Source organism: Mercenaria mercenaria, chromosome 15 (assembly GCF_021730395.1).
Source record: "Mercenaria mercenaria strain notata chromosome 15, MADL_Memer_1, whole genome shotgun sequence".
Taxonomy (NCBI): domain Eukaryota; kingdom Metazoa; phylum Mollusca; class Bivalvia; order Venerida; family Veneridae; genus Mercenaria; species Mercenaria mercenaria.
In genome coordinates this window covers 57,051,587-57,079,556 of record NC_069375.1, presented here as the reverse complement: position 1 = coordinate 57,079,556, position 27,970 = coordinate 57,051,587, and the positions used below count along the sequence as shown (strand labels likewise).

Below are 27,970 nucleotides of genomic sequence, written 5' to 3'. Positions count from 1 at the left end.
CAATTTTATTGTACTAATTTATTATTTGTCATTCTTTAACAAGCGTGTAACATATTTCAATAAAGCAAATGTGAAGAAATGTATGAAAAGTAAAATAAAATGCATATATCACAGTCGGAAGCCATCAATGCGTCTACGAAAATTCAAAATGTTTATTCGTCATGATTTATTATACAATCATGCATTCCTGCATGAATCATAAAAGCTATAACGTTACATTTGCTTATGTTTGTACCACAGAAGCTATTTATCTGAGTTTAATCCTTTTCATATCGAATACCGTTCATAAAAATATACAAAAAATATTCATGTAAAAATGTAACATGTAGAAAAGTGTATAGCAAAGTATCAAAACAAAATATACAATTTTCACTTGATAAAATTGTCAGCAAATGATTTGAACGTTCAGTTATATTGCAATCTGTATGTCTTTCTGTTTTAAAATGGTTATCAGCTGTTCTTTTTCCTCCCCAACATGACCTTTTCCAGTCCCATCATAGGAGATTCAAAAGCCAATGATATAATGAAAGCTGCTGCATAGGATACACACAAGTGACCAAGAAAAAGATAAATCTGAAATAAGATATAATAGTGTTGGTTTTATCTTCCCTAGAAACTTACTCAAACATGTTAAAAGCAACAAAAAAAAAAAAAATCAATCGACAAGTATATTTTTTACTATTTTTACCGAAAACAAAATTATCTAAAGTAATAAACACCAAATAGATATGTTCAAGAGTTCAGTCCCTCTATTTGCAAATCAAAAACAGGCGGTAAAGGTACATGGTTTAATAACTTTCTTAAAGGTTGGTGTGGGAATAGCTTACTGACAGTAGAATTCGTCAAACCTATGTAAAAAAACTTAGGTCAAGTAGATTAAGCTATCAACGGGTTGCAAGGATACTGAAGAAGGAGATGAAAAATAAGATAACTACTATCTTTGATTGACCAGTTCTCATGAACGGTTTTTCTGAACCTCTATGATAATTTACTCACCAGTTCCAGGTCATACCATCTCATCAGCGATCTTCTGCTAGAATAATATGTATACAAAACAAGAGGATGTACCAAGTAGGCGCAATATGTCAGTCGACTCAGTGGAATAATTGCTCGCCATGACAACAATTTATTTACAGGACCTAAAATAGACAGTCAGTACTTAAGCTATATCAGAATTCTATAAAAGATGAAATGTAATTATAGTGTGAAGTTTCTTCAGTCTCATTATTGTTGGAGCAATAAACACTTTCTTATTTGCTTTATATCATAATCTTAATTAGTCTTTGGGGATTACGGTCTTAGATACTGATGAAACTATAGGCGAAATGAATACTAATGAAATTTACAATTTGTCAATTAGACGTTAAAACTAAGTTCGTAAAATAAATTATCAGAAAAGCATTCAGATCACTTTCTGTCGCTTATGAATTACCTCCATATCCAGAAGCGCATGCAAATATCACCCATGCTACACACATTCCCCAAGCCGTCCGAAATGTGGCATTATACAGCGCTGATGTGTCAACACCCAGTTTCGGAGAGCCGTCTGGGGTGTATAAGCCATACAAAACCAACAAAGCAACTCCTGTTGCAACAAGCCAACCAACAATATTCAATAACTGTAAATTTAAGTAAAGAAAAATTTAGAAGTATTCCGAACAAAACCTATCTACATTTATCAATCTGTTTAAATAGTCTATGTACTGAAATATACTTGTTTCTATGTTCAATTTTTGACTATATTTACATATAATTTTATTATTTAGGTAACGGAACCGTAATCACAATCTGCAATTTTCGTGCAACTACGTTTCCTCCGTAATTTTCGGCCATATAAACATTTATTTTCATAACTACCGGTGAAAGTCGAAGTTGCAAACAGACAACACGTAAACGATATGAAATTATCGATTGCCATTACGGGTCCAGTGCGTTAATCTGAAAATAGAGATCATTGAAAATTGTAACAAGATGAAATACCTTTGACATTTTAACTTTACATTCAGTTATGTATAGAAGATAGCCCGTGAAGAACCCTATGACATATGGTCCTATACGAGCCCAGGGTTTGAAGTAGATCTCTTGCATAGCACTAGTTGCATCTTGACTGAAATATCAAAATGAATTTATATAAATCCATCTAAATCATAAATTTCACCAGCCATGATATGGGACAAAACTAAATAAGTATTAGTGTTTAAGATAGATCTATAGTTTGTGTTCCTGCAGTTATTTGTTATGTCTAGAACTTAAGTGTCATCGTCCTTTGATGAACTTTCGTTTGGTAATTTAAATAATAATACAGTTACACATTTAAGAACTAGGCGTGTATTAGAAACGTAACAAGTTAATCAAAAGGCTCTGATATACTAGTTAAAGTACTTTTACTTTATAAAAAAGGAAATGTAAAATTAAGTGATAGCTTGGTATCCAAATATATACAATACAGCACAACTGTGTATTGTGTGTTACTTTTAAGAATCAACAAATATAACACACTAAAGGCAAAAATATTATTATTCTAGTTTAACATCTTATATACCTACGTTAGTAATAAGTTTGCATTTATGTCGTAATGTTTAGAAAGTATGCCCGTGCTAATGAAGTTTACCAAGATCAGCAATAGGCAGGAAATAGTACCCCACAGCGGCGAACTGAAAATCAAAGACAAGTAGGTTACATATGAGTTATGTTATGAAAAAAATTTATCAAAGTTGATTTCGGAGTTGTTATGTTTTCAGGTCCTTTAGGAGATAATGCAATCCATTCAATATATATGTTACAGAGTTCCGATTAAGCCGCTGCTAGTCGGCGTAAGGGATGTTGCACTTTCCATTACCTTATATGAACAGACTTGGTTAAACCGAGTTTCTACTATTTTGCTTTGGTGCATTCTATACTTCCAAAGGATTTTCATATAGATTTTATTACTGTATACCGGGTTTTATTCGCGGGGGTTTAATTTTCGCTATATTGGCGGTAAACATTGACCGCGCGAAATACACCACTATATGCGTCTCTATTTAGACGACAACAAGAGGCTTATTTGCTTGCTTGTTATTATTTGCATGTCTAGAAAGAGTGTCCTCCCTTTCTTTTGTTTACAACCAAGATTTATAATTCGCGGTCGAAATCAAGACACCGTAAATTCAAAACTCTTTAAAACGCGAATATTTGGAACCTTCAATATACTGGGCGTCATAGAGAAGTTACCACTTAATATATCCCTCTTTACATTTTTAATACAATATCGACGTCACTTGTTCATGGCCTGTGCGCGGTCTATTACTCATAGACTGATCATGTCTCCTAACCCATTTCATGACTGTCAGGTAAGAACAGCACATACGACGTGCAATTTCACTACATGAAAGTTCGGCGTCAACCATGGCAATGGCCTGATGGCGTTGATCGTGCCTTTAACGTGGCATTCTTAGCAAGGATATTCTGGTTTTTTTTGTAACGTATTCCTTTTAGTCTGTCAACTGACTTTCAAGCGCGATGAATGATTTGCGATAGAATTTCCGTACATGTCGACACTGCTGGAAAAAGTCATTTTGCACGTGCAGCCCGTGCCTCAAATGGAGTTAATCGAATCTGACATATCTTTACACCAGTGACGTCGCAGTTGAGTCAAAAATTTAGTCGTGTTATGTTTTTAACACAGTCCAGTGCGATTTTTAAAATATAAAGGTCATTAGGGTGGTTACTTTTCAGTGACGCTGTGTATATATCCCACTATACAGTATATGAAGATTTGTGTATAGCTTATACATAATCTATTTTAATTTTATACATAATCTATTTTAATTTTAGGTCGATTGTAAAGGAAGTTTTATAACTTATATAAATAACACTCGACACCTCATTCCTGGTGGAAGCCATCGCCACGAGGGTATGAGAGAAAATGCCAGTTTCCCTTTCAATGCTGAGCGCCGAGCAAAGGAACTACTGGTACTTTTTTCATGTCTTTGATATGACGCGAAGGGGATCGAACCCAAGACCTCCTGCACTCGAAGCGGACGCTCTACCACTAGGCTATCGAGCTGGTTGTAAAAATTTGTGTTTGTGTACATTTAACAAACATGAAGTATACGGACCATGAATACAGATTTTAATTAAAATATATTGTGTTAAAATCACACTGACTTACACAAAACTTTAATAAGTAAAAGAAGAAAATGACTTGCGATTCAAGAAGTAATTTAGATAACTTACTAATATAAAGGTATTAGCATAATGGGACTCAGAACGTAAAACTGCATGTCGTTCGCCAGGTACCAGCTCCATCCCATACACTGACAAACAAGAAAGATATATGTCAACACAAATCTATTTAGCACTTTATCTGCGACTATACAACTAAGCAGCTGCTAGGTAAACATTTAGGTGCGCTATTGTCAAGTAACGCCATATAGTTATACTGTACTGATAGATCTGTATGCGAAATGATACAAAATTGCTGGCTTTGCCGTAACTGGTCTGGTATATTGTATTGGTGATTAAGTTCGTATAAATTCTTTCTATCATATAATAATTTATAATGCGAACTTGTATCAAGCGGATCTCACGTATGGAAAAGTCAATTGTTCTGAATTTAATTATATCCCTTAATGCAAACTGTCTCTATATTTTCAAGCAGTTAAAAAGACTAGAATTTGTGAAGCATGAAAACAGAGATTTGAATATATAATTATGCAAATGTTGAACTAGTACAAATGTGTATTATAATTAGATTTTGTATATAAAACAACATCAAATCACATTTTATTGGGTTAGTGGACTTGCTGTGGCATGCTCGTTTGTACTGCTAGGCCCTTTGTCGTAATAGGTCCGAACAAACAAATATATATATATATTTGGGGAGTTTAATTGTTCCATGATCACAAAGATATATTTGAATGAAATTTGACTGTAAGAAATTTAACATATTACACAACATATACAATTTACAATTTATGTACCATTTTGTCAGTCCTGACAATGTTATTGATATATAACAAATTGGTCCACCACGTGTCTTTACATTCATCAACATCTACTCCTGTCTGTGGCCAGAATGGTCCATCCGCCCAGTATTTAAATGTTGGCACATACAACATGAGCAGTAGCATGTATGGTGGTGTCAGCCTATCATTAAATGAACGGAAGCGATTGAATGTATTAGATGGTGTATCTCTAAATAACAATGATAATTATGTAAAATCATTAACATGCTTTTTCCACGTTAAACTTAGTTTTTTATTTATAATATTGTAGTTCTATTAATCCTACCTTGAAGTTCTCACTTGAGAAATATTTGACTAAATGTTCCTAATTAAATTGTAACATGTGAGACAGTACTTAATGAGTAATATTTGTTTTTAGATTTTAAAAGTCTGCAAGCCTGAAATTACCAAAACTGAGAAAAAACTTAGTCAGTTAAATCTTTGTAAAATAAAGGTATTGAACAGATAACAATTTGTCGCTATATTCCTTTTAAAGATACCAAGTCAAGCAGTATATGTCATGTAGGCGTAAGTATATCAACAAATAATTCTTATAATATTATAAATGATACATTTTTTCTTATTAGTTTAATCAAACTTAGTGTATTAATACCTCCAGAATCTATGAAAGTAAAACATTCCCCACTTAAATCTGCGAGCTCCTCCAACCTTCTTCATTTCACGTAATGAGAGATATGATACTAGTAACCCACTGAAAAATAAACCATTTGTCAATGAGTAATAAAAACATTCAAAAGTTCAACAATAAACACATAAACTATACTCTTGAATTTTCAAAGGCACTACGCTTTCAAAGGTTACGCAATCGTTTTGGTTCTCAACTTTAGTTAGTTGTTGTGTTTATCTGTATGGAAGGGGTGTAATATGACACGACACAATGCTTTGTTATATTTGTTTTCTTCAGATAACATAATCAGTTATAAAACGCAAAAAACTAATATTTATATCTCAGATTTATTCCAAATATTAAAAGGTAGTCTTAATAATAATTCGAAGATATTTCTTTTAATTACCTCAGAACGAAAAATGTGTCAACAGAGACCGTGGCGTTAGACACTGCTTGGAATGTGAATCTCTTCATCACTTGTGGAAAGTATGTAGCGACGTTATCTGTGGTAAAAAAAGGTAAACCATATTCAATGTTTAGACTATAAGCACATAGTTTTGTTAACACTGCTAGAACACACGTTCATTCTTACAAGACAAAACGTGTTTATTTTCATTTAAACATGGAATTTTTGACGTCTCGTCCACATATTATTTTGAAATTTGCCGAGAAAGAGTGTTATCGTATATTTGGTTAACTACCGTACATAAAGGACATTTTTGTATTTATTATATAACGCTAATACTGACGTCACGTCGATCTCCTTTTTGTTTCCATACAATGGTTTCCTATTTCACCAACTTATTTTACAGGAAAGACATATGTCGCGTAGAAGAAACCATTTCGTAGGTGTATAAATTTTTCGTCTTTGATTATATAAAAACATTGTTCTGCTACTGATTATTTCTAAATATCTGCATACATCAAAGTTTCATGAACATTATCAATCGAGTCTGACATTACCGGTACATGCAATCTGACTAAAGTACATCTCCTATTACGCTACGCTTAGGATCTGAACACGAGCTATTGATAGCCTCGTTCTAACGACCCTTCCGCTGGCCAATCAAAAGATAACTTACAACATTCTGCAAGCTTTAAAAAGCCTTGGCTTTTGATATCTACAATTCTTATGTCGTAAGATGTCAGATGGCCGGCTAGCTTAGTCGGTAGGACACTAGCTCTTTAAGCGAGGGATCCCGGGTTCGAGCCCTTGACTGACTGCAAATTTTTCTTACTCTTTGACATTCGAACAAGTCGTCTGACTGGTTCAAATAAAAACAGATTTGTGAAAACAAAAATAACAATACTGGAAATCCAAAATATACAGAAGACGTATGTGAATAGGTCGTTCTCAGATCTTCGTTTAGAAGATCAAGTACTTAAGTCAGATTGCGGTACATGTATCCTTGCTTAAAGCAATCTCTTTACAGACTTAAATAATCCAAATAACAACATTCTTCAAGTGGCTTTGACATGACAAGTAACCTGATTCTTGGATTCAGTGACATCTTTGAGTCTATTCATATCGTTTACGAAAGATGATTCTGTCATGGGCATGAGGCGTGTCGCATAGTTTATTAATGACTGCATTCTGTGCTTCTAGGGGATATTTTACAACAATCGATTATAATGATACGGAAACAGGACATACATAAAGAGGTATAAACGTGGCGGTTTTTGTTGTAAAAGAAGATTAGGCTGCAACTACTCGACAGCAGAATGATGACTATCTTCAGATATATCATTGCAAATATGTTTTAACATATTTCTCCGATTGTCAATATTATTTATGAATTTCTTTGAGGTAAGTTCTTCTTCATTCGGGGCTTGTGTTTATTTGTACTTAGTATTTGTACATATTTCTTACAAAAGATCGTTAGTCTTGTACTGCTGTCTGTTTTAGAGCCCAGATCGTGTAAAAGGCAAATTACCTGTTAAGGTGAGCCCAAAGGCATACGTATGTCCTAATATAACCCATGCCATACTGACGAAGCGTATTCCATTAACACTGGTCAATGTCCCGGCAGGTTGGTAGGTGTTAAAAATCTTTGGAGCATTTGAATACACAGAGAATGATAATAGCAACTTTCCCAAAGTTCCTGGAATGAATATAAAAAAATATAGAAGTGAAGTCCTAAAGAGAAAAGTATGATATCATTATATACTACTAAAAATTATTAATCTCTAGGTCTTATCATAATGCTAGCTATAGATACTGCATTATCAATTACCTGGTTGATACTTTCCATCTAATGCTTTCTTTTTCATTTTCTGTTTAGAATGGTCTATATCATTGGTTTTCAAGTCATCAGTGTAAAGCGGTGTTGATTCCGTAACGACAGTCACGTGACCATTTGAAAGATGTCCATTATTAACTTCATGGATGGAGCCATATTCTGATCCTTTATTCTACAATATATGGTATATCGTTAAGAATATATTGGGCTTTCTTATTTTACCAACCAACAAGAACGTGAAATCAAATGCCCCCTATACTGAAGTAACACTGCTGCAAAAAGTAAACGAAGTTCTAAATTATTACGCATATATAAATTTGATGGAATGGAACGCTTCCCTTATGTCAGGAAAACCAAATGAATACTTCTGCGAGCATACTTGACTAATATGACTATTTTTAGAGTTGTTTCGTACTCTAACACATGTAACGTACCATTAGTGTGTATCCCGAGTGTTTATTTGCAAGAAACTGTTGTACAAAAATATCGTAGCCTGTTGCTATGACAATAAGTGCTGCAAACAGGGAACATATAACACTGAAAAACAAAAACAAAGTAAAGGTGTTGAGCAGATATCATATTAAGTGTTTAGTTAGATATCAAATAGTAATCATATATTAGACTGAAACGATAAAATAATGGTGTTGGCTGATGTTAGATACTAATACTACATACAGTCCTCATTTAGATTAAAAACTTCAACTAATTTGTCAATAATAAGAATTTAAATAGAGATCAAACAGGAAAGTTACACATAGTTAGTATTATCTATTTGCATGTCAGCTTTTAAGTATTGCATACGAATCCTGCGTCAATAATTACTGTACAAAGCAATCAAAACTAGCGTTTAAGAAACGCTTGTTAAAACTAAATGTAAATAAACTTATACGGAGTACGCACGTTTAATGTAAGCAAATTAAATGTTGAATCAGATCAATAAATATGTAAGCGGCTTGGAGTTTTGAAAATTTTCATCTCACGTTCACATAATGTAAATATATTGCTGTTAAAGTAGTTTCTACGTTGTTTTAATGAAAAACAAAACGCATTCAAATACTTACATAACAGCTATTGCTTTGCTTGAATACTCCAAAGACTTTTCTCTACACATAACGTTTACTGGTATAGTCGCATTGACAGGGATCAAACTAACCACTGAAATTTGAAGATTTTATTAAGTAACGTTACTTTATTTTGGAAAACTTCTAAAAGATTTCGTGCAACATTTGTTATGAATATATCCGCTATACAGTGTGAAAAATTTATCTTAATCATTAGCCTGCTGGCGAGCAGTGGTTTTGCCTTGCTTGCACGCTCATCATTGTTTTCACTGTTCTCTATTTAATCGGTTAATTTTCAGTGTACACCCCTTCAAATAAAAAGTTGTGACTGCGAAAACTGAATCACAGACCAGTATATTTTAGCAATAAACAGCGTAAAGGTTAAACAAAAGCAAAAGCAACTAAAATGAAAAGTGCCAGATATATAATATGGTTCCTGATTTAATAATCATGGGAAACAATATTTACTTTTTCATAGTGTATAATATTGATTCTGGTCAGAATGAATCTATGAATCTTTTATAAAAAGGAAACGAAATATCAACAAAGTAATGATATCTTTATTAACTACATTACTACACTAAAACAATGACGAAAGTTATTCTGCGTACGTGTTTTAGCTAAGGCTGTTGCGTCTGCGGAGCTGCAGGAGTCGGGATAGCACATTCCTATCATCAAGGCCGCCATTTGCCCAAACTCTGCCTGAAAATAAAATGGAAGATTGAATTGAATTAATGTCGAAGAGGTATGTGGGATTCTAGCCAATATCTGCACCCCATTCCCCTAAATAAAACACCGTACTACAGCAGGTCAAATCTAAAGAATATTACTATACATGGAAAAAATAGGAAATATTTTGGTGTTTAAAACTTAGACAGAACACTTTTTTTGACAAAACAGTTTTACAGAAGGGTTGGAGGAGGGATAATTTGTGGATATTGCTATATTTGTCACCTAGGATATAGACAGTAAGCGACACAGTTTGTTGTCATTTTAGTTTGGTCTGGTTGCATTTAATTGGAGTTTATTTCGGCCTAAACCTCTGGAACTTTATATGTTTATTTACAGGACGTTATTTAGATGTAGAATACAACAGGTGTTAGGAATATACTTTTTGACCATAACCTATGAACATATAGGTAGGCGTAGTGATAACAGACATATTTTAGAAAATGTAACTACGCGAAAATTGAAAAAAAAAAAAAAAAAAAAAAAAAAAAAAAACAAAAAACAAACAAACACGCAAGTATCGAGTTTTAAGTACTACAAAGGAGACATTATCGTGCGAAACTTACTGCAGATCCTAACGGAAATGACGCAATACAATATTTTCCGGTGTAAGGGTAACTTGGTCCTGTCTTGGTCACGGGATTCACGTACTCGATTGCTTGAACTGAGAGGCATTCTTCCCAGTTACCTACCCATTTTGTGTGAAAGTCTAGAAGGTCACTCTCTGGTTTTCCCATCGCGTCGATCACTGACAAATACAAAATACAGAAACTGCATCTCTACCTAGAGTTTCGACATGAAGGTGTAGTTTAGTACATAGCGCGTCCCTTAGTAATCAAAGCATTAAAGAATGAACTATTTTGATATTGCAAATATATGTAAACGCTATGTGTGTTATCTATTGACATATTGTATATGTAAAACAGCTGTTTCAAATATCTTAAAAGTGCAAACACTTTAAGGTCAATATAGGTCAAATGTTTTAATTCAACTTAGATATAGCGTTTGAGATAAAGTGTTATAAAACAACCTGATGAGATAGCATTAAAAACCGGGATTTATCTTTTATATAACATTCTGATTCATGAATATACCACATGATATTACGCGAAAGGGTATAAACTGGGTCATTCTCCAATTGGCCAAATATGACAATCAATTGATCATTTCCAATTGTGGCAATCACTTTATTATTTCCAATTGTGACAATCACTTATCAATAACAATTTCCAATTGTGGTAAACACTTTTTCATTTCTAACGGTGGCAATTACGATGCCTTTGCCAAATATGACAATCACTATATTATAGCAAAATATGGTTTCCACACTAACTCTGTAAAGTACGGCAATTAATGTATCATTGCTTATCTGGCAACCGCTGTATCATTGCCATATATGACAACCATTAAAAAATATTACATCTTATGCTATAACATAATGTTTCTAAAATGCCATCTTTCCTTGATTTTTTTTAGAATCTATAAATATTTTGTTTGTGATCCTGGAAGCTTCAGGAAATATCTGTTTTGAAGATAGACTTTCAAAATCACTCAGTTAAAAGAACAAGAAATGTACATTTTCATCTCTTTTAGTAATAGAACCATCAGCAACAACAAAAAATGCACATTTTCTATTTTACTTCTGTTGTATTTGAACAATCGAGTATGACATTAATTAACCACCCTTGTTTTTGAATGTTACAAAATAGTATTTCACATTTTTATAAGACACTTACTTCTAAAAGCCCAAAGCTCTCGTCGAGTTAAAGCTTCTATAAATAGCTTTGTATGGTTCAGGCACTGTCCGCTGACGTCATACGGGCCTACCGCATCCAGTCCAGATGCGAGCATTTCCTCCGCACGTGCTATCACTTCATTTTGCTTGCTCGTCAAATGCAAATGTTCGGTTGGTGAAATGTTCTCTTCGCGGGAATATTTTCTAGCCCCTTCATTCGTTTGATGGGCGTGTTGAAGCAATTTAAAGTAATCAACTGTATCATTTGAGCGCTGCTGGCACAAACATAGATTTACTAATACATATACCAATAATAGTTTACTAGTCTCATACATAGCTCCTTATAAATACGTAACACGATTTTTAAAATCTAACGAAGATTATGCTACTGTATGTCCTTTAAAATTCACACACAATCGAAATTCAAAATTGAATGATCAATGAGACTAGGCTAATATTTATAATACCCTTTATCAGATAAGTACTTAAAACGAACCGGTGTCATTTTATGGGATAATACCATACACACACTGACTCAAAGTTATATATCGAGGGTTAAGCGCAATACTGTCGTAATTCTATCTTTGTTTAATAGGAGTTACTGCAGTATTGCCCTCAACGCTTAAGCTATTGTATGACTGTGAAATAACGGGTTAAATTGTGGTACATCTATTTAGATCAGTCTTCAAATGAGGTTACAAAGTAATTCGGATAATTTTTCTACAATGTAGCATTTGTTTCAATCTTGACTTTTTAAAACTTCAGAATATACTTAGAAAATTTGATAAATAAAACAGGAAGTGCCGTGTGATCGTTCATATGACTGATTTTAAAAAGTTATGGACATTACAAAAGCTTTAATAATAGATGTCTTTGAGAAAATAATACTTTGATATCAATTTTTGCGAATAGAAACTTTTCTTTAATGAAACTCCTCGGAGTCGTAAATAAACAATGGTTTATAACATGATCCAGTATTTATTCTACGTTATCCGGATAAATGGCGTTATGTCATTACTTCCAGAGTACCATCTTAAACTATGTTAAAATTAAGAAAGACAGTTTGAATTTTTAAAATAGTTTGCAGAATCCCTATAAACAGCGGAACCTCTTTAAGCCGAACACTAAACAATTCAGTTCTGAGAGGTTTCCGGTAAATAAGGATTAGTATAGATATGATGAATATACAATTTTAAAATTTAAAATTATAGCGCTTTGTTTATTAATATTTCGCATACACCTATATGACGAGGAAAGCACTAGAGATTATTTCCTAACTATTGTTCTCTATAATTCTTCAGCTGTTTCATATCGTGGAGGTTTTACCATTTTTCATTTGCATTATTATAAAAAAAAAAAGAAGAAGAAAGAAAAATATAAAGAAAAAAAAATACATTTTCCGTTTTCGTTCTTTTGACCTTTCTTTCAATCACTGTCAGAATTCTTTGTAAAATTACCCGTATCGGCATCAAATATCGCTTAGATGCAGTAGGTGTGGAGTAGTCAAATACTTTAAGATATTTGTATAACAACCTGAGAATGCCGAAAGCGTATACGGTAGAACGTAAACTGACGAAAATTGCCGACTGGCATTACGGGTCCACTACCTTAATACAGTTTAATTTTAACTTGCTGGAAACATGGAGTTAAAGGTACATGAATCAAGAAGGAATTGTTGTCCACATCTGTATATTTACAGATTCGTTAATTTGCCGATCCTATTCTGTCGTTCATTTCGAATGAGCTCAGAAAAAGAAATCATATCTTAAGAACACATGACAGACTATGAATCACCGAGGACAAGAATTTATTTAAGGTCAAAATAGTAATTTTCTCACGCAGGTTCAAAGTGGCAAAGTCCGGCATATTGTTTACATATAATGATTCATTAATGATCTGTTAAGCTAGCATTTGACCTTGTTGGTTATCTTTACGTACAATTCAGCTGATATTGTGTCAAGCGTTAATTGCAAATTCGACCCGTGATGAACGTTCTATCAGAAGAGTTCATTCATATCGGTAAAATTTGTAAATGATCATAAAGTTTGCTCCCACATATCATAATATCACTGATATAGATAAGTTTTTTTATTTAGCAAATTCATGATCTCCTTTGTCTTTACCAGTATGGACAAAAACAGCCACTATTTTAGTGATTATAGTAGTGAATCTGTTTTGGTAATTAGTGTTTAAGGTAATGGATCCATATTGGTAAAAAGTGATTAAGGTAGTGGATCTGTATTGGTAATTAGTAATTAAGGTAGTGGATCTTTATTAGTTAGTAGTGATTAACGTAATTTATCTGTATTGGTAAAAAGTGATTAAAGTAATGGATCTGTATTGGTAAATAGTGATTAAGGTAGTGGATCTGTATTGGTAATTAGCAATTAAGGTAATGGATCTGTATTGGTAAATGGTAATTAAGGTAGTGGTTCTATACTGGTAATTAGTGATTAAGATATTGGATCTGTATTGGTAAATAGTGATTAAGGTAGTGGATGTGTATTGGTAATTAGTAATTATGGTAGTGGATCTGTATTGGTACATGTAAAAAGTAACTGAGATAGTGGATCTGTATTGAAAAATAATGATTAAGGTAGTGGAAATGTATTGGTAAATAGTAATTAAGGTAGTGGATCTATATCGGTAAATAGTGATAAACGTAGTTGATCTGTATTGGTAATTAGTGATTAACGTATTGGAAATTAACAATTAAAGTTGTGGATCTGTACCGGTTATTAGTGATTAACGTAGTGGATCTGTACCGGTTATTAGTGATTAACGTAGTGGATCTGTAATGGTAATCATCATTTTTCCTTGTGATTACGTAATCTCCTTATATGATTTAGGCATTCTTTGGTCGTTTTTGAAAAAGGGATATTCTTTTCCGGCACTATTGTTTTCGAGGATATGTAATCGTATGGAAATTGCCTATAGTCATTGCGTACATTTCCATCGGCAATTTTGATTATCATGTTTTTCAACGCTGCCACTTATTAGACATTTGCGAATTAAGTCTACGTGGACTGTGGACAACTAAGACGATCGATTTTTCAAGGGGACCGTCTTAACATAATTTGATTATATTATGCGCGGTAGGAAAATAGTTTATAACGGCAATAGTGTTTGGGTTATTATATCATCACTATGCGTTAGGTGATATAAATTTGGATGTACCTATTTTTAGCTCGACTTTTCGAAGAAAAAGAAGAGCTATTGCACTCGCTCCGGCGTCGGCGTCGCCGTTGGTTAAAGTTTTTAATAAAGTCAAATATCTCTGTTACTATCAAAGATATTGACTTGAAACTTTAAATACTTATTTACTATCAACGTCTACACCAGGAGAAATAATCCCTAAAACTCTGTTTGAATTTTGATAGAATTATGCCCCTTTTTAACTTAGAATGTTTGGTTAAAGTTCTTGATAAAGTAAAGTATCTCTGTTACTGTCAAAGCTATTGACTTGAAACTTAAAACACTTGTTAACTATAAAGTCTACACCGGGAGAAACAATCTCAATAACTCTGTTTGAATTTTGACAGAATAATGCCCCTTTTTAAATTAGAATTTTTGGTTAAAATTTTTGATCAAGTCAAATATCTCTGTTACTATTAAAGCTATTGACTTGAAACTTACAGTAGTTATTTACTATCGAAGTCTACACCAGGAAAAACAATCCTCATAACTTTGATTTGAATTTTGACAGAATTATGTCCCATTTTAACTTAGAATTTTTGGTTAAATTTTTTAATAAAGTCAAATATCAGAGGATGGGAGCAAACTTTAAAGAACTTAACTGTTGAAGCCCTAAGGAAAAGGACAACAAAGGGAAGAAATTCCCCAAAAACTCTAAGTCCACTAAAATCATTACCAGGTACAGATATGTCAAAATACACATTAACTTTACCATCCATGTTGTACCAAAGAAAAGTGATTTCGGTTTTTACCTACGGCCAATGATAAAAAAGTTACAAAATAACCTATTCATAGTAACATAAAAGGGAAGTTATTTAATAAAAAATATTGTAAGTGAACAAAAAAGGAATCTGCCAAATAAAAACAAGAACACCGCAATGCAAAGCAACATAAACACAAAACAAATTCATGTAACCTTTAACCTCTAAGTCTGACCTTAACCTTGAAGCGAGCCATGTGCTCTGCACGTCATCTCAGTGTGGTGAACATTTGTGCCAAGATTTTTTAAAATCCTTCAAGCAGTTCAAGAGTTACACATCGCACTCGAAACAAAGTTATATGATCTTTGACCCTTAAGTGTGACATTGACCTTGTAGCCAGCTATCCAAAACATGCGCTCTGATGGACATTTGTGTAACCTTTCTGTAAAATCCTTCAAATAGATCAAGAGTTACAAAGCGGACACGAAACAAAGTCATATGACCTCGACCCCTAAGTGTAACCTTTACCTTAAAGCAAGCCACCTGATACAGGAGCTCTGCACGTCGTTTTGATGTGGAGAACATTTGTATCAAGTTTGTTTAAAATTCTTCAAGGGGTCACGAGTTACAGAGCGGAGTCGACACGAAACTGCTAACAGACAGACGATACACAGACAGACAGACGGTCAGATGAACACCTGGGGTATCCCAAAATACGTTCCTTCGGGCGTATAATTACAACAAAGGAATGGAGACGCAAGATATTACGTTTTCTACAGTTTTCACAATGTTTTACATGCTGACCTACATTTTGATCCCAGCTGACCCAGTTTAGATATTTTTATTTCATTTCGGACGACGACGGATACATTGCGATCTGATTAGCTCATCTTTTCAACTTTGTCGCAGTTGCGCAAGTTGTAATATTGAAGAACATTTCAGGAAAGTATTATGACGCTAGATCAAATACTTTTTGCGATAGGCATAACAAAACATTTCTCTGGCGAACAGACGGACGGACAGACAAATCCAAACCTTATCCGGTGCGGTGACATAATAAGCCAGACCTTACCATCGTTATAGGAATGTTTTCCTACTACACATAAATTAAAATTATCATGATGAGACGGTCCCCTTGAAAAATCGATCGTCTTAGGTGTTCACAGTCCACGTAGACTTAATTCGCAAATGTCTATTCAGAGGTTTTGTAGTTCATTCTATTGTTCGTGGTTTGCAGGCGAAATTTTTTAAAAAATGGGTTCATAAAAAATCATCTCTGATGAGGTGCAAAGATACAACTAAAATGGCTAACCCAGACATCAACAACAACAAAAAGAGATAACCAACGTTACGTGCTTATTTCACTATAATGACTTGCGTCGAATTTAACGATGGCAAATATTTTCGTGAATTTCTTGAATTTGCTTAACTCGCATACATTATCACGTCGCCATTTTTTTCTACTTATACCTGCCTGGACATGTGTTACAGCTCACAGGATATTGTTATTTTTTATAGAACATATTGCAAATTTATTTACTACTGCATACCCTGTAACAAATAACATGGTCAAACATGGTCAAACATTGAGATTGTCCAGATATAGGTATAATTGGGCTTTTCTGTCAGATTGTGAAAGAAAATGAACATTTCATTGCAATTTGCTGCAAAAATGGTAAAGATAAAAAAAAAAATCACATTTTCACTTTTTGTGGTGTATTTTGTTCTCAACAAATGCGCATTCAGAGCCTAAACATCTATCAGAGTTGTTTTTATTTAACAGTGTTTTATGTGTTATTTGCTTGCAAATTGTAGTACACTTTAGAATAATAGGACAATACCTACTACATCTTGAAGATATAGATTCAATCAAGGTATAACTTGGTAGTTTTCATGCAGTTAAAATACTGTGACTATATAAAGGAAACGAACGGTATTACAATAAACCTTCTTTCATTGTGAACCTATACATGACAGTTAGGAATCATTTTCTACGAGAGTTTTTGCATTTACAGAAATTTATTACACATGTTTTCATAACCCTATTTTAGCTTTATACGTGAAACATACTGCATAGTGTTGACCTGTCAGACAAAAATCTCTTTTAGAAAATACGTGACCCCTAATTTCATTTTTTCTTTTGTGGTTCATGGTTCAGTTAAGAACATAAGGCTAATAACGCTTTTAATGGTTATGTGTTACAGCTCAAAGAATGTTGTTAGTTTTATACAGAACTTATAACGTATTTATTTACTACTGTAAAGCCTGTAACATTAACTATTTACAAGTATATACGCTATAAAGAATCCGCAAACAAAAGCCGTGCCAATCTAAATCCACACTGTTAAGAAATATTTGAAATGTGATGAAAGAAGTATTGATCTTTGTTTATCAAAGTCTAGGTTAGCTCCACGACCAATGGTTTGCAGACATTGATATTTCTCCAAAACCATCTGATGCCTTATAAGAATACCTCCAACTTTGTTTCAAATAGGAAAAAATTCTGAAAAGCTACAAAGCATCTGATGCCTTTTGCGTTAGTCTCCCAAAATGTCGATTAAAATACCAAAGTAATTACTTTGCGTTTTTAAAATATGCAATTTATTAAAAAATGAACTGGCCGACGCGATAACTGATCGCAATTTATGAAGTGAAAGAGCATAGCAAAGGAAAAAACTTTCAAGTGTATTGTATGACAGATTGTTAACTTTTTATGACAGATTTTTACAAATTTTACTAGGGGATAAAATCAAAAATTAAACCTGGTATTACTTCTCATCCTAGCGTTTATATATACTCCAAAATACAACTACCTCCCCCATATTTCATTAAAATGAAGGAAAAACATCAACAACTAAATTAAAAAATAGCTCCCTTTGGTATAGATGTTATTATTATAAGAAAAAATGTTTATTTGAATAAATGATTAATGGAGATTAAATCAAATATATTAATCGGTCGCTTATCATCTTAAAAATATTTGATAGAAATTTAATTGTTTATCATAACAGTTTGTTACTGAATGTATGTTATTACGCTGTTACACATTACCGCTGTAGGTTCGAACCCTCGTTCATGACGTGTGATTCTTTCATGTAAGAATGTTATCCAGTGGGTTTTAGCCGGACACAATATCTGGTAGTTGAGGCTGATGTGTCTCTTGGGGCTTACTTCTCTTGACCATAAACCAGATGATCTGTTACAAAAAACATATATAGCTCGAAACAGCACAAACAACTTTTGATACATGAATATTCTGATCAAAAACACCACTTATTTTTTCCGATAATTGAATCCCACAAAGAGAATGTGAGATTAATAGAAAGAACAATCCTTTACTTCAAACGGAAGTTGTCCGAATTTATGTATTACTGAAACGTGTCCTGTTTGTCAGAGAAGCTTTGAAAATTTCACGAAGAGAGTCAATAAATTATTTTCCACGATCCGAAAATCTTTGAGGTGTTTCTATCGACTAGAAACAAAAATAAAATATTAATGCACACTACCTTTTAGGTTTGTCTCAATTTTTTTACGAACGCTTCGTAAGGGGCATTGCCCCTGCCAATTTCAACGTAGTTCAATCTTGAAACAACGATTGCTTAGACCAGTTTAATCATGGAACTAGAACACATGTTTGTAATTCTTCTATTTTTTCTACATTGCGAATTGTCCGTTTTACCTCATCCGATTATAACGGCGACATTCCGTGTGCTGCACCAACATCCTGGCATAAAGAGTTGTGCTGCTGCTGTTTTGCAACAGGTTAGATTTTGTATATTGTTTACAAATCGACTTCTAAGTGATTTTTTGCTTTACTCACATGCGGTACTAGTAAATGTTTAAAGTTACTTCTACCCTAGCAGTACATGACCCCTAAACCAGCATGCAACATACCTTTGACTTGAACTGTTTTCCTGTTTGTCATAAGTAATATTTGCTATTTTAGGTCAACAAATCAAAAGTAACATTAAACACTGCAATATCGTTTTAGAATTATTTATGCATTATTTCAATATGCAGTTGAAATATTGACAAAATTTAAAAAAAGGTTTATCGCAATCGTTTAGTAAAAAGTGTGCAATGAAATTTATACAGGACATAATCAAATAAGGTTTATCGCAATCGTCTAGTAAAAAGACATTCGTAAATGTGCTGCCACTAGTGTACTATAAAATATTATATACAGGAAAAAAATCAAAAAGGTTTATCGCAAACGTTTAGTAAAGAGAAATTCGTAAATATGTTATTGCAATATTAAATATCCCCTACTCAACCCGAAAAAATAGGTTTATTGCAATCGTTTATTTTTTTTGTTTGTTTTGAGTTTAACGCCGTTTTTCAACAGTATTTCAGTCTTGTAACAGCGGGCAGTTAACCTAACCAGTGTTCCTGTACAAACCTGTTCTCCGCAAGTAACTGCCAACTTCTCCACATGAAATAGAGGTGGATGACTATGGATATCAGACACAATGTCGTTTATCAAATAGTCACGGAGAACACACGCCCCGCCTGAGGGTCGAACTCGCGACCCCGAGATCCGTAGACAAACGCGTTTACTTACTGAGCTAAGCGGGCGGGCTACAGTCGTTTAGTAAAATCACATCCGTAATAGTACTAATCAGTATATTTTGAAAAACCATACGTAGGATTTACATTGGTGTTTAACTTCAATCATACAAACAACGGCAATGATAAGCCTAAACACGTTTGTTTTCAGTAAACAAGCATTTAAACTACATATGCCATCTTGAAATCGGCCATTACATACATATCATTTTCTCGTTAGGATCTCTTGCTTTGAAGATAAATATAAATGAATCTATAAGGGCTACTATTCGATTCGAAATAATGGATTTTATTTTATCCTCTTTAAAAACAGCATACAAAAATGCTTATATTATTATGTAGTAATTCAAAAACATTATATGTACATCTGACTTCTCGGTGCTTCCGAGGGATCTACTTTCCAGATTTTATTTACTTCACAACAGCGGGTGTTAAGTGCTGTGTGGCGGCCGTAAAAACTCGCCCCGACTTCATCTCAGTGTTGTTAAATTTTCTGGTCCTTCGGGATCATTGATTTCAATTCATTTAGTTTAGAAGATTGGATACTGCTTAAGCCGGTGCTAGGGGGCGTGGACGGTGTTGCTTTTTCCATTACTGCCCATGAACAGACTCAATCAAACCGAGTCTGCAATTTTTACTATTTGCATTGTTCTCAATGCTTCCGAGGGATCTACTTTCCAGATTTTATTAGATTAATCTCTCTGTATGCCGATCATTGATAGAAATCATGATACAAAGTAGTACATCGTAGACCAACAGCCATCTATTTATTACATCCTGAGAATGCTGATAATTTCGTATACATTATGATATAACAACAAAGAAAACTAACATCCGTATACTTATTTCATTCTACGTATGCCGATCATTTATTAAAAATCATGGTACAACTACACCGAAAACCAATTTCTCACTTACATGTATCGGACAGAAAAAAATCTCTATTTTTAGAAATGCTGGAAAATCTTATCTCACATGGGTTATCCCCCACTCCTGTGACGGACTACTTCATGCACTGAATATACATATTATTTATGTAAATTAATTAGATATCAGGTACCTTTATCTCTCCTTTCCTTATAGTGTATTTCTCGATTCAAATTTCGTTACTTTATGATAAAAACGTACCGTTACGCTACAAACGATAAAACTAAAGCAGAACTTTGTTATTGTGCGTCACCGAAATGTCATGACGTCACTTCTGCTTACAGGCATCAATTTCCCGCGTTTTAAATAGTTCTATATATTCATGCTTGTTTTTATTGTTTTATTTGTTGTGAGTGAGAAATAGAATCCATCATTGGTGTTCGGTGAAGATCGAAAATCCCAACCCTCGGGTGCACCGCTCAAGTCTTAAACGCGGCACAGCCTCGTTTAAGACTTGAGCGGTGCGCCCTCGGGTTGGAATTTTTCTGATCTTAACCGAACACCAATGACAAATTCTCTATATCCACCTACATTTGTATTTATATTATCATGCGTATGCCGATCACTTAAAAAAGTCGATGATACCACCACACCGGAAACCAACATCCATATATATTTAAAATATAATATCCCACGTATGCCGGTCATTTCATATGAATCATGATATAACCACAAAATAAACAGCATCTGTCTATTTTTTGCATCCTACGTTTGCTTTGTCGGTTGTTCATAATGAACTATATATTAAAGCAGCAAATAATTTGCCTCTATTGTTTAACGGTTTGTCTTCTTTTTTTGTCCCAGAATAACCTCCTTGGCGGACGTGTTTCGAATGTAACAGGTGTGTGCGAGGGCTTGTCGTACCCCTGGGGTTTGAATCAAACCATTGAAAGTGGATACGCATATGTGAAGAAAATTTCTGTACAGCAGAAATATCAACCACCGGTAAAACTTTATTTCGATTTGATTTTTACGGTAAAAAACCTATGGATATCCGTCCGTGCAATATTAATCAAACAGTCAATGGAGCGCGATGCGCAATATGATGCGACGCCTGACCTGACAATGCAACGGAACATTTGATACAAATGTCGAACATTCGACACGATGGATTGCAACGCGACGCAACATACGTTAACTGAACAAAAAAATGTCGCGTTGTTGCAAAGTAGTGTGTTGCGCAATAAAGACGAAAAGCAGTTAAGTATTGAGTGCCACATTAAGATGTCGTATGTCGCGTATCATGTCTTTTTTCGTAGCATGTGCCGTATAAAAAAGGACTACTGAACAATTATAAACAATGTTGACATTTCCTTCAAATTGCAGAGTCCTTTCAATTTGAATGTTTTAAACGAGTTAAATAAAGAATAATCTAATGCAATACGGGCTGTTTATTAAACCTTTCTAACGAGTTTAATAAATTCATTTTGGAAAGTCACAAAATTTAATGTTATATTATTCTTCTTATCAAATGTTAGCTTTTTTTCTGCCGAAATAATTCCACTTTCTTTAACTATGATATAATTTAACGAGTCAACTTTACTAACGCCTACTATACTTTAAACGACATCGACGTCAAGAAGTGTATAAACAATTGTTTCGATTCTCGCCTTTGCAAGTTTATGCAAAGGGGTTATTTCATTCCAACGACGTCAAAAACATAAGAAATTAACGACGATATTTTATCAATTTAAGGTTAAAGTAGGACGAAACTACACAACGTGGAGGATTCCTGGCATTCTGAGCCCAGAATCGAAAGTAGATATGACTGTTACATTGCCGAGCAGTGTTCAGAATTCGCCTTGGTAGGAACTATGTTTTATATGATATTTCATTTATCAGAATCTGCCAATAACTTTTCAAGACTTAATTGATTCGACCCTGAACGAGTTGCTCACAAAATATATTTTTAGTAATTCGCTTAAAATGTAAATCACGTAAAATTGTAATTATTTCTATGTATGTTTCTGGAATTATATATATATGTGTGTGTATGCAAATTATTCTTTCAAAATGAACGATTTTCTTTTTGAAGAAGAAATAAACGTAGGGTTATTGTCAGTCTATGGAGTTTATTTCATTTTGTGTAACCTCGCAACGGTCGTCGTAGTTTATGTCTAATAAAATTGAGCCATTGTAAATGAAAAAAAATGAATAGAATTCTCTGTTTAAGGTTATTTCTCCATGTTATTTTTGCACAATGCAAAATTTGATTTAACCCTGATACTTTGACAACTCGACAAATAAAAATGTTACAGTTGTGTGCTTGATTTTTGTTTCAGAATGATTTGAAAAATTTGGCCCTCAAACACTTCTACATGTATGTAACTACAATAAATGGGAAAATCACATTTATTTCATTGGTGATATTTTCGCGAAAAGAATGTTTGCTATAATGTAAATGTACATATAGATTAGAAAAAATACAATGTACTATTATATTGTGAAATGGTTTTTATTGTAATATTTGCAAAGTATTGAAGACATCCACATATTTATAAATCTATCCATGAACAGGCTCAATCAAACCAAGCCTGTAACGTATTGTCGTGTTTAGCAACCTGTGAAGTTTCCACTTAATAACTTAATGCGTCATGCTATTGAATATCATATATTTTTAGAGATATTGTAAAGTATAGGTAGGCCGCTGGTATAGTAATTGACTGTCAATGCAGAGGTCCGGGCTTTGAATCTCGCCCCAGGCACTGACAAGAGTGTCTCCAATGTAACATTAACTAAGAGGTCTGTACTCGTTCTACCAAGGATAAACGGCTTCGCATGTATCGGTGCTATACACTTGGCACGTTAAAGAACCAGACTGTCTGTTTGCGAATGGCTAGGCTATGTAAGCCGGACAGGCCTGTATCTAAAATGGATTTCTATCTGTTCCAGGGACTTTACGTCACTCTGTCCCTCTAGTCAGATCGCTCTGTATATGACTAGTAGAGGACCAATTTCGCACCCTATATGTCTTCGTTTACTAAATGTAAAGCGCTTTGAAAGTCTTAATCAGGAAGATTAATAATAATAATATAACGTAGCCGTTATAACATATTTTCAAGGGTTTCCATTAATTTACAAAATGCCTTCGGTTTCTGTATGTGAAATCCAGGCTTATTCCATGTTATCCGCCATCACCTCTGGTTTAACAAACTTGCGCAAAATTCCTAATTCGGTGCCTGGGGGCTTTAGAGGTGTTGTACATTTCACAGTCTTAAACTGAGTCCGCTAACAATTGATATCAAAAGGATCTTCTACATTGTATTAACTGAAATATCAACATAATGATATGTAAATGTATAAACTATATTATAATTCTTTTGTAGGTTAAGCATCTATTTCGACACTTCCAAGACGCCTTGTATGAAGGTTGTTGACTGCCAACGGATCATGGTCAAGTTAGTTTTTGTATCAAATACCTATTCATATGAAAGTACCATATTGAATGTAAATGTAAATGTTCCAAGAAAATTTCAAACCATATTTTGTTTTTAATTTAATTTTTTGTTGCAATATTGGTTTATATTGTCATGCTATGTTTTCTTTTAAGAAATATGTTTTATGCTGCATTTTGTGCATAATAAGCCTGCAGGCAGTAAACAGCATCTTATTATTTAGTCGCAAGCTAGTTGTTTCCCTTTACATTTTGGACCCGTTTTAATGCGTTTTGTAACAAAAAAGCGTGAATTTCGTTTTTAGACTTGCTACGTTTGCTTTGCCATTTCAATTCTGGTCAGCAATAGAACAACATAGACTTTCACCGTATTTGTCCTGCATAAAAGCGCTGACCACGTGGTACTTTATTCTTTGATTAACTGCAAGCAAAATGCAAGTTAATTCCGTTTTCCAGTGATATGATATAGTAGTATGCACCTACACAGTAATTGCCCAATCGGCGTGACCCACAAATATGTACATACACAGTAATTGTTCCAGTGAAGTGACACGGAAGTGTACAATCATACAGTAATTGTTCCAGTAATGTGACACAGAAGTGTACACTTACACAGTAATTGTTCGAATCGAATGATGTATCAAAGAAGTGTACAATCATACAGTAATTGTTCCAGTAATGTGACACAGAAGAGTTCACATACACAGTACTTGTTCGAATGATGTAAAGCAGAAGTTTACCTTTACCCAGAGAGTGTTCTAAATATTTTGGAAAGTTGTACCAACGTTAAAACAAAAATCGAAACAGCGAAGCCATGATGCTACAAGTCATATAGCAGTGGTCACAAATATAATTCCGAGTTGTAGTCGAAAAATAGATTCTAATTTTCCAATTTTTAGCGCGTTTGCACTTGTGGAATGTATTTTACATACAATAAGACACTTTTCACGCTTATATTCACACGTGTCATGTTGTTTACACGAAGCAGGATGTAGAATGTTTATAAGCGGACGCTTTCCAGAAATGCGAAAATTTGAGGATACCTTACTTCTGTTAACTTGCATTTCACTGCATATTATTCAACATCTTTGTTTTCTTTTTCTTGAAACAAATGTACAAGTATTTTGTTAAAAAAGTCTTATGAAGGAGTGAAAACCTAGAAAATGTATCAAAATTGATCTGAAGTAACCGAATTTTATATGAAACAAAGGAAAATTTCTTTTATCAGTATGTAACCTACTCAAGCTTCTAGCAGCGATTATCTCCCCTAAGTCATTTTTCACCTGTAAGGGGAGGTCACTGCATTGGAGACTGGATGCTACGAAATTTATAATTCGAAGCAACGAAACCGCAATTATGATATATTTACAATGATGCCAACTGGAAACAGAAAGTCGTAAATGGTAAAAGCTTGAAATTGAAATTATAAATATTCAAATTTACATTCCAAAAGTAAACGAGTAGCTGTAAAAAACAAGTAAACTGTTTTCAACATGACATTACTGTAGTTGAAGAAGTGGTGTTGTCATCAGTAGCTGGTAAATAGGAAAGAATCGTTTGCTTAATGTCAACAATACCCTTATATATTATCTTTGTAGTATGTGGATTTTGGATAGCAAACGGGACCCTGTGCTTACTTTGGACTTTTATGAAGTGCATGCAGAACAGATAGTGGAAAACAATATATTAGCTGAAATGAAGCTGCAACAACAAAACAAAGATGCGAAAATGAAATTCACATTTCATGTTAAGACAGATGTGCTCAAGGTAGATATAACAGACAGAAAATGTTTTAAAAAATACGTCATATTACAAACGTGCTTAATAATTTATTCAAAATGTTTCTCAATTGTGTCCATTTAGCATTCTTCAAGCCATGTTTGTCCTAAGGCATTATTTTAAGGACTGTTAGCCTTTATCACGTCATAGAATTGTCATCCACTACGGATAACAGTAAAACCATCTTTGTATGCCACCATATTTATGTTGGGGTAGGGCATGTAGCGTTGCTGTTGACCATTCATCTGTCCGTTCGTACGACCGCACGTCCTTTTCTCCCGAAATCTTGTGTGACCAACTCCTGCCACACTATAAGCCCAAATTGCTTCAAACGTGCTTGTTGTGCAGACGACCATTAAGGAAGGAAGGAGCAATATCTTTCTCAATTCATTTTATCTTGTGGATGTTCTATGGATTTTTAGTTTTATAAAACATTCGTCTGTTTGTTGACAAATTTCTCCGCATTTTCTCTGAAACATTAGAGAATTTGACCTTAACATATTTCCCTTACAAAGTGCTGACCGTTGTAGTAATTATGCATAATGTTTTCAATCCTTGAGGTAAACAGTATATGCATGAAGTACTTTGTACATGTTAACCTGGTCCTACAATAAATTTATGGCGTTGTTTCCATTTGTTCCTGATATTTTACCCCTGGATCTTTTTTTACCGATTAATTAACCTTTTTTTTTCAGTAAAATGATATTTTAAATATGTTTTCAGAGTGAGTTATTTGAGTTCTTTGATACAGTTTGCTACACACTATATTTATATTCAAATTGTGTTAGTGCTTACTTATTAATGTTATTTTTAGTTCCATTGCCTATATTCTGTTAACGTAGAACATGTATGACCACTTAGGTATGCTGGCACGCTATTTACATTTATCATTTGGTGTAAAACAACTTTAATTTTGTTTAACATCTTTTAGGTTCTCATTGACGACAGAAACATTGGAACATATCGACTCCAGAAGGTAGATCCGAAAACTGTCAGAGTCATTAATACATAGTCCATTATTAACAAAGGACTTTTACATGGTTTTGAGTTTACTGAAGGATAGAATCGATTTGGTTTTTTAATCAAAATATGACACCAAGTTATCATATGACTCATGACAATGTACAGTTATTGCATCGGAACAATTATGATGCCATATATATATATATATATATATCTCATATGAAAGCTGATATTTTTACAAAGTTTTGATTTTTTTAGTTTGTATTATTTCTTTACGTTTAACAATTAAAATATACCTAAAAATAACATTAGATTGATAAAATACATTATAGTTATATCAAACCATTTGAAGATCAATTGATTTATACCTGATATTACGTTTTTTTTTGACAATAGCAAAAGTGATTTAAAGTGAAAAGATTGTACTACTGTCGATGAAGTATTCTTTCAAAACCTTCATTTTTTTCTTATGTTACCTTTTGCGTTCAACTTGGTAAATATACCTTTCACATTGGGTAGTCTTTACTGATATTTGCTTGTTAAACATTTATCACAATGATTGATTACTTCTAAGAAAGTTTTACTAGAAGGATCTCCAGTCTTATAAATGGAAAAACAAAGACCATAGCTATGCTATATTTATGTCTTAGCGTCCTTAATATTCTATATTTCAGCAGAACTATGCGAAGAAGGAGGGCTATTGTACGTCCCCTTTACATAAAGGTTAATGTTTTGTGGTAGGCAGACATCTTTTAAAAAAGGTTCAGTTACTCCAAGGTCAATACGGAAAACTGTTTTTATACTGTTGGTTAGAGTTGTATGGCACACATTTCAGTTTATAATATTTCTTAGTCCAAGTGTCCCCCAACTTCTAACTCCTACCTCAACTTCCTCTACGCCATTCACCATCCATTACAACGCCCTAATTATATTTTACTTTCCTCTCACTTAATTTATATATATAGTACTATTATTCAATCATATCTCCGGTCTCTACCTAACACCTAACCTAACCCCCTTCTCATTTCTATAACCCTGTCGGATCCCTCTACTTCCAAGAAAAT

The 27,970-nt window shown here is 33.7% G+C and overlaps 1 protein-coding gene across 1 annotated transcript; it reads right to left on the bottom strand.

Moving 5' to 3' along the window:
• Nucleotides 1-9: 9 nt before the first annotated feature.
• Nucleotides 10-11,852, bottom strand: LOC123555570 (nose resistant to fluoxetine protein 6-like). The gene is made up of 16 exons (XM_045346176.2): nucleotides 11,383-11,852; nucleotides 10,213-10,394; nucleotides 9,529-9,619; nucleotides 8,918-9,011; nucleotides 8,291-8,393; nucleotides 7,851-8,028; nucleotides 7,551-7,718; nucleotides 6,023-6,119; nucleotides 5,602-5,700; nucleotides 4,965-5,130; nucleotides 4,219-4,298; nucleotides 2,547-2,654; nucleotides 1,981-2,107; nucleotides 1,433-1,619; nucleotides 997-1,139; nucleotides 10-573 (listed from the first exon to the last, which is right to left on the bottom strand). Exons 1-16 carry the CDS (start codon nucleotides 11,714-11,716, stop codon nucleotides 451-453), a joined length of 2,280 nt encoding a protein of 759 aa, XP_045202111.2. The 5' UTR covers nucleotides 11,717-11,852; the 3' UTR covers nucleotides 10-450.
• Between the last annotated feature and the right edge of the window lie 16,118 nt (nucleotides 11,853-27,970).

What these genes read in the sequence shown, in the direction of transcription:
- LOC123555570 (XM_045346176.2), bottom strand. Translation starts at nt 11,716, where the DNA reads ATGTATGAGACTAGTAAACTATTATTGGTATATGTATTAGTAAATCTA. An exon ending in CATTTCCGTTAGGATCTGCA is followed by an intron (nt 9,620 to 10,212) that starts GTAAGTTTCGCA and finishes TTTTATTTTCAG; the next exon opens with GCAGAGTTTGGGCAAATGGC. An exon ending in AACAGCCTTAGCTAAAACAC is followed by an intron (nt 9,012 to 9,528) that starts GTACGCAGAATA and finishes TTCAAATTTCAG; the next exon opens with TGGTTAGTTTGATCCCTGTC.